Source organism: Anser cygnoides, chromosome 5 (assembly GCF_040182565.1).
Source record: "Anser cygnoides isolate HZ-2024a breed goose chromosome 5, Taihu_goose_T2T_genome, whole genome shotgun sequence".
Lineage (NCBI taxonomy): Eukaryota > Metazoa > Chordata > Aves > Anseriformes > Anatidae > Anser > Anser cygnoides.
In genome coordinates this window covers 8835495-8842367 of record NC_089877.1, presented here as the reverse complement: position 1 = coordinate 8842367, position 6873 = coordinate 8835495, and the positions used below count along the sequence as shown (strand labels likewise).

The 6873-nt window shown below is 36.1% G+C and overlaps 1 protein-coding gene across 1 annotated transcript; it reads left to right on the top strand.

Moving 5' to 3' along the window:
- The first annotated feature begins 2748 nt into the window (after positions 1-2748).
- FSHB (follicle stimulating hormone subunit beta) lies at positions 2749-4530 on the top strand. Its single transcript, XM_013177587.3, has 3 exons — positions 2749-2794; positions 3212-3395; positions 4013-4530. The coding sequence occupies exons 2-3, from the start codon at positions 3237-3239 to the stop codon at positions 4247-4249; spliced, it is 396 nt and encodes a 131-aa protein (XP_013033041.1). The 5' UTR covers positions 2749-2794; positions 3212-3236; the 3' UTR covers positions 4250-4530.
- Positions 4531-6873: the final 2343 nt, after the last annotated feature.

Below are 6873 nucleotides of genomic sequence, written 5' to 3'. Positions count from 1 at the left end.
TATCTGGGATGAGCAACGCTACTTAAGAACTAGATAGATAACACCACTACATAACACTTACAGATGCTGTAGCGTATAAGGTGGGAGGGTTCGTCCCTCTGCCTCTATTCCCTAAAGAAGTATATATCATTTAAAATGGAAAACATTTCTATTGCTCAAAACAATACAAAATCTGATAACACAGAGCCTACGTGTAATATTCACATATGTGGGAAAAAGAAAGTTTTCTGAATCAGTAACATCTGTGAACTCCCTTCACAACAACCATAAACTTTGTTTTAATCTACTGGGAATATAAACTTGAGGGAGTACAATACAATTAGAATATAAGGATTTCCCAGAGATATGAACTAATAGTCTTAGAAATAAACAAATACAGCACCTTACCCAACAGGAGAAAGAATTCATTTCATGTATCTTTCTAAGAAAAGGTATGAAAACAATATCAAAGTCACTATCAAAATAACAACTCTCCAAATTACCACTCCTCAAATGATGTATCGCAGATGAACCGGCTTCAATTTGTAACTTCTTATTAGTCTTAAAAATACATATTCATATACTTGAACAGTAAATTTAGCAGAGATGATAGCTAGGTCACCAACTTGAAAACAGAAACAACCACTCTTGAAGTGAGGGTAGCAGTAGAATCCACCTGTAAAGAGTGTATTGCAATTACAACCTGGCTTCATGAATTCTTCAGTGAGAAGGCTGTGCAAGCATTTCCTGTTTACCTCCTCCCCCATTCCCACTCCCCAAGCAATCCTATCAATTGCACTGCTGCAGCTGTGTATTTTGTTGGGGAACAAGCTGATACAGCAGCATTAAAAGCAAGGCTGTAGAAGAGGGTTGGTTGGTTCTATTTTTTTTTTCCTTTTAATCAGAACGATTTCCCTAATTCGCACTGTCACAATTGAAGAGGCTGTGTGAGACACAACAAAGTAGCTTGGGGAAGAAAGCATGACAGGGGCTAAGTTTGCACGCTCTGCTTGTGAAACTATGGTGTTAGTGAATGTGTATGACTTCTTCAGATCATGAAAAGACCATTGCAAATTAGAGATTCAATATTTTCTGTATTGTCCTTTTCAAATATAGTTCCTTTAGCTTTATTTGATTTGCATAAGTTAGTACTTAGAAAAGGCCAGGTACTCTGTAGGGATATAATTAATTTTAATCAGCTTTTGTCTGGCATCTATGAAATTAGTGAGAATCTTTCCTGAGAAGTGTGACTATATCAGCCCTAAACAACAGAAAACACCATTATTCAACCATAGAGTTTATGTTATTAGTAAAAAGGTAGATATCTGCTTTCTTGACTTCTTTATACATTTAATTGGACTGGGTTTTCATTTAAACAAAACTATTATTACTGATGTCTAGGGAGAAATTGCAGATCACCTCCTAATTTTGGTGTGACAGGAAATTCAGTAACAAATTACGGTATTGCAGACTGGATGAACACTGGAACAGATGGCCAGACTGCAGGACCACAGGAAGGTATGAGACACTTAAAGGGTTTGCTTGTAAAAGACATTCTGGAAAGCATCCCATCTGCAGGACAACTAATAAGCCAGTGAGAATTTCTTTTCATGGTGAAATGCTTTTAACTACATGTCCTTGTCTAGTTTTCTTTTGTGGATAGGTTTCTGTAAAAAGTCAGACTGACCATAATAGAACAGTCATAACAAAGCAAGACTGGCTGTTCTGGGCAGGTGATAGTAAATACAGTACTACTGTGAGTCATTTTCCCCAGAAGTGATCTTATGTGAAGCTCAACAAAGTTATTTCCCTGTCATTATTCTGATACAGAGGCACACATCGCTAGCTTTGACAGCAGAAAAAGGGCAGTGAACAGGGAACACTGGTCATCGAACCTTATTATAATGACAAACTAGGGAATGCATTCAAGAGTTACACGATTGCCTGTTAGAAACATTGTTAGTTTCCCTGTAATGTGACAATACTTGATCTGAGATCACTGGCAGAAAACACCGATCTAGAGTCTAATTATGACATCTTTATAGCCCCCTTCCACAGTATAGATATCCGTTATATATTTTTTTTTTTTAAAGTGACAACGTGACAGACAGGAACCAGGAGTGCCTATACTGGGACAGGAATCAGAACTGTGATGAGCTACAGCGGTATTGTAGATGGTAAAGAAATGTCAAGTTTGGTTTAACAAAACACTTACTCCTAGCCTTCTTGGACCCCTGATCAATAAACAAGTACACACACAGCCTATTGAGTACAGTCACTCATACATAACACAGAGAAAAGCAATTAAGACTGGTATCCTGAAAGTCTCAGGAGCATACTCATTAGATAAGAAACACTCTGGCAATGTCTCTGCTGTGAATTACCAGAGGACCACCTTGCACCCCAGCATATCACTTTGGTGGCTGACATAAAACACAGTTAAAACACCTGAGAATTTTTTTTTTTTTTCCAAAAAATAGGCTTCTCAACCTATTTCCAAATTGTGAAATGGGTCAGCTATTTCTAAACGCCAGCGAATAAAATGCAGGCAAATGTCTAAAAAGACATTGTGACAGTAACCTTCACAATCACTTCCTAAGTGTGTTTTGCTTTTCTTTTTTTTCCCCTCTTAACAAGGCTTGATCTCACTGTCTGGCTGAACATTAATCCTCTTTCACCAAGTACCAAACTAATGCCTGCTGCATTAATTCTCTGCAAATCCTCAAGGTATAAGTTACACATGATTTAGTATAAAAGGTAAGCTTGGGGCTTTCTTTTCACTATAGCTATTACCAGGAAGGCAAGTAGAATACAGGTGAGTTTTCATCAGATCTTGATCTGGAAATATTTTTTTTCAAATTGCAAACACTGTATGCAATTAATTTCTTTTTTAAAGCAGGTTATCCTTTGCTCTTTTTTTTTCCCTTGTTTCATTTTCTTTCTCCTAAAAAACAGGACACATTATCTGTACCGAAACTTAGATAAAGTATTTCATTGAAAGTAGTATGATGCTCAGCTGTTCTTACTCTGCAAAGACTGCTGATATACCATTTCAGTTGCTTAGGAAAATCAAACTCCTTTAACAATAAGCATACAGATAGATCTACTTAATTACTTTATCCTCTGAAAGCTTACTATTATAGAAACACTTGAAGGTAATATGAAGACTTAATTTCTCCCTGTTTCTATAAATATTTCCTGTTGAAAATAATTATATGTTTCTCCAATACAGATCCATTTTCTGCTTTACGCACAGGATGAAGACGCTTAACTGCTATGTGCTGTTATTTTGCTGGAAAGCAATTTGTTGCTATAGCTGTGAGCTCACCAATATTACTATAGCAGTGGAAAGAGAAGAATGTGAATTCTGTATTACAGTGAATGCCACGTGGTGCTCAGGATACTGCTTCACAAGGGTGAGAATCTTAAGTTTAAAATTCAGGCATCAAAATTAAGTACTGAAGTGATGTATGAATAACCAATTTCTCCAGTTCATAATGAACACATGGGCCTTGTGAAAGAACAGGCTGAATAATGGCTGTGTTATTTGATAGGAAAGTAGATACATTGACAGTCTGAACGGTAAAGGAAGAATGAAAAGATACTAGTTGAATTCAGATCTTTATTTGGCTGCACACATTGTTTATATTGTATAACTAGCAGTGAAAGTATGAGAATCTGGATCTCTGCCTTCTGTTCAGTTTGTGGTCGCAAATGGACACAATAAAGCAGCGATCACTATGTAGACTCTACTTTTCCAATAGAAAATAATTTGAAGAATCAAGCCATTGATCTGCAAAGGTTGTCTGGTGACGGTATGAAACCTATCTTGCACAACCATTCTCCTGAAAGGAGAAGTATATGGATCTAGGCGCAATTCAGATAGCCTAATCCAAATCCTTTTTATCTCAGCAGGATTTTCCCCACTGGTTTTACAAGACTTCACATTAGGTCTTTTATCTATTTTGTAAAAACAAAGAATTCTACCCTGTGACAAATTTCAAAATAAATATTTCCTTCTTGTAATTTTCAGGATCCGGTATATAAATATCCACCAGTATCATCCGTTCAGCAAACATGTACCTTCAAGGAGGTTGTGTATGAAACAGTGAAGATCCCTGGCTGTGGTGACCATCCTGAATCTTTTTATTCATACCCGGTAGCTACAGAGTGCCACTGTGAGACCTGTGACACTGACAGCACTGACTGCACTGTGAGGGGACTGGGGCCATCCTACTGCTCCTTCAGTCAGAATGGAAGTAACCAATGAAGGGTACTTGAGATAGTAGTTTGGTTTTTATATGCGCTCTTCTAAATAGTGCTGACCAGGTTTAAGTGGAAGTTAATAGCCAAGGCTATTTAGAAACTGACAAGACTGAAAAAGACTTTTAAAGCTAAAATGGAGAGCTACTGACTATACTTCTCTTCAGGCCTTCACTACTTCTTCTACTTTCCTTAAAATCACTTTCTATAGAATGTCTATAGAATGCCGCTTATGATTCCTTCTGCTCTTGCCTCCTCTTCTTTTCTATTCCACCTTCATTCTTTATATTTCTGTATTTCCACAGCTTAGTTCACTTGGATTACTCCATGCTATCCTATACTTTTAAAAAGTTCACAGTTTCCATGCCTTTATTATGCCCTGCATCTCTCCTTAGAATTCACTTATCCTAAAAAGCCTTGCAGCACTGGTTTTTATCAGATCCAACATCGATAGTATTACTAACTACTAGTTGGACTGTAAACCTCTCTCAGATGAGATTCTGATTCTTTTTTTTTTTTTGGCAAAATATTTCTTAGTCATTACGCTCTTTAAACAATAACAACATGTTTATTTAAGAGCCCAAATCCTGTGTTCAAATATTGAAAGTCACCAAACTCTTGTGCTCTCTCATTAAGGATTGTTAGCTCAGGCTCAATGACACCGTGACACAAATGACATGAAATCCAGGTCCTACCTGGCTAACTTGCTGCTTGAAATGCTTGGCTGTTTACCTTCACCTGGGTAAACAAACGTCCTAAGTCAGTTAAACAAATCTGAAAAAAATTGCCATGCATTTGAAATGCTGGATTTCCTCTTATTATGCAAGAGAACTTAAGAATGAGAATTATTTCAATGCTATTTAATAGAGGAGTCTCACAAAAGGTTTAGAGATGAATCTAGAAGAATCTGACCCTGGTATTGCAAACCTGGTGTGAGAGCATACCTTCAAAGTCATTTGCAGTAGTGCCTCTGAGATTGAAGTGAATTCATACAATTCTGCAGCAATCAGTATGAATGGGACAGGCTGGAAGCAAGCTGGAGATCTAAATGAGAATGGAAAGTTATCTAAAATTATTCGGAAAATGGTTAGAAATCTACAGAATGAAATCCTACCAGGAAAAAAGAAGATATGTCTCTTCAACAGAAACAACCACCTACACAAATACACAACTGACAGCAACTGGTTCAACAGCAGTTCTGAACAGAAGACTTGGAGGTTATACAAGCTAAGTATGAGTCAACAGTACCACACTACTATGGAAAAGCTGAGCTGCAAGAACAGGAGCAGAGCTGACATGATGCACAACCTACATCCACTACTCTGTTCAATCTTCTAAGGGCCTCAGACAAGATGTTATTTCCAGTTTTGGACACAGAACATCAAGGTATTGAAAAACTGGAGAAAGTCCACAGAAGAGTAATAAGAATGAGTAGAGACCTAAATAACATGACTTAGAAGAAAGATTTTTTTTTTTTTGAAGTGTAGTTTTTTGTCTTATAGATGGTAATAGGGGAATAAAAACAGTGAAACATTTTACGTGCTTGAAGACTGTTACAAAGAGAAAAGGAACAGTCAGTTTGCCATGTTCATAGCAAACAGAACAACTAATGCAAGATTCAGAGTAGTCACTAGCAAATCTCCCAAAAGGAAAAGATAAAATAGACACTGAAATAAATAGTTAGGTGAAGGAAAGAAGAGAGAAGGGGTCTGTGGAGTAGTGGCAGGTCTTCAATAACATGTTGACCTATCAGGAATGACAGCAATAAAGTTAACCTTCCATGAGGCAAGGGAAGGAAGTAGACCACCTCTTGAGGTGTCTTCCAACACTATTTTGGTATTACTCTACCAGCTATCATGATTGTTTTTGAGACCCTTACACAAACATTTATATAAAGGGAATTTGTTACTCTGGATCTCTCTTATTACAGATATTTTAACTTATTTCATTTGTAACTTTTTTACAGTAAGATATTAGCTCTTGTAACTTAATTTTATTTATAAATTGTATTATCATGGGCATTTTCTTCGGTCTAGTGAAGTTTTAAAAATGGTAAAGTAATAGGTAAATCAAATTGTGCGTAATTTCAATTTTAAGCAAGAGTTGACTTCAGTTAAATACAAATATATTGTTTACATCAGGAATTATTTCATCTGGATGAGGGAATTTTGAATAAAAATTGCAAAACAGAGGAGCTTGAAGCAAAAAGTATGGAAAAATATATGCTTTATATCTGTAAATATCTACACTGTCTGTTGTGCACTTTGGAATAATAAAAACAATTTTGTTGCACTTGTGTTATGTATGTCTTTCTTAATTAGAAAACTGAAAACTTAGAAGTCCATCAAAAGTCCATCTGTCCACTTAATTATGCTTTAAACCACACCTTTCTTCCCTAGAAATATTTTCATGGGACTAATATACCCACCTGAGCCGTATTTTTTTTTTTTTTGCTTTGCCAAAAAATATATATCCTAATCACATCAAATAAAAGATTGATACATTTACATTTTAGCCTGATCTGGTAACATTACAATGAAATATTTTTTTAGTTTCAACACAATAGAATTGTGAATCAGAATAATGATTATTACGAATATATTTTTTAAACTATACAGATTAGAACTTCTC

Excerpts from the sequence above, each read along its gene's own strand:
- FSHB (XM_013177587.3), top strand. The coding sequence starts at position 3,237 with ATGAAGACGCTTAACTGCTATGTGCTGTTATTTTGCTGGAAAGCAATT. Across the intron at positions 3,396-4,012 it reads CAGGATACTGCTTCACAAGG|GATCCGGTATATAAATATCC; the intron begins GTGAGAATCTTA and ends TGTAATTTTCAG.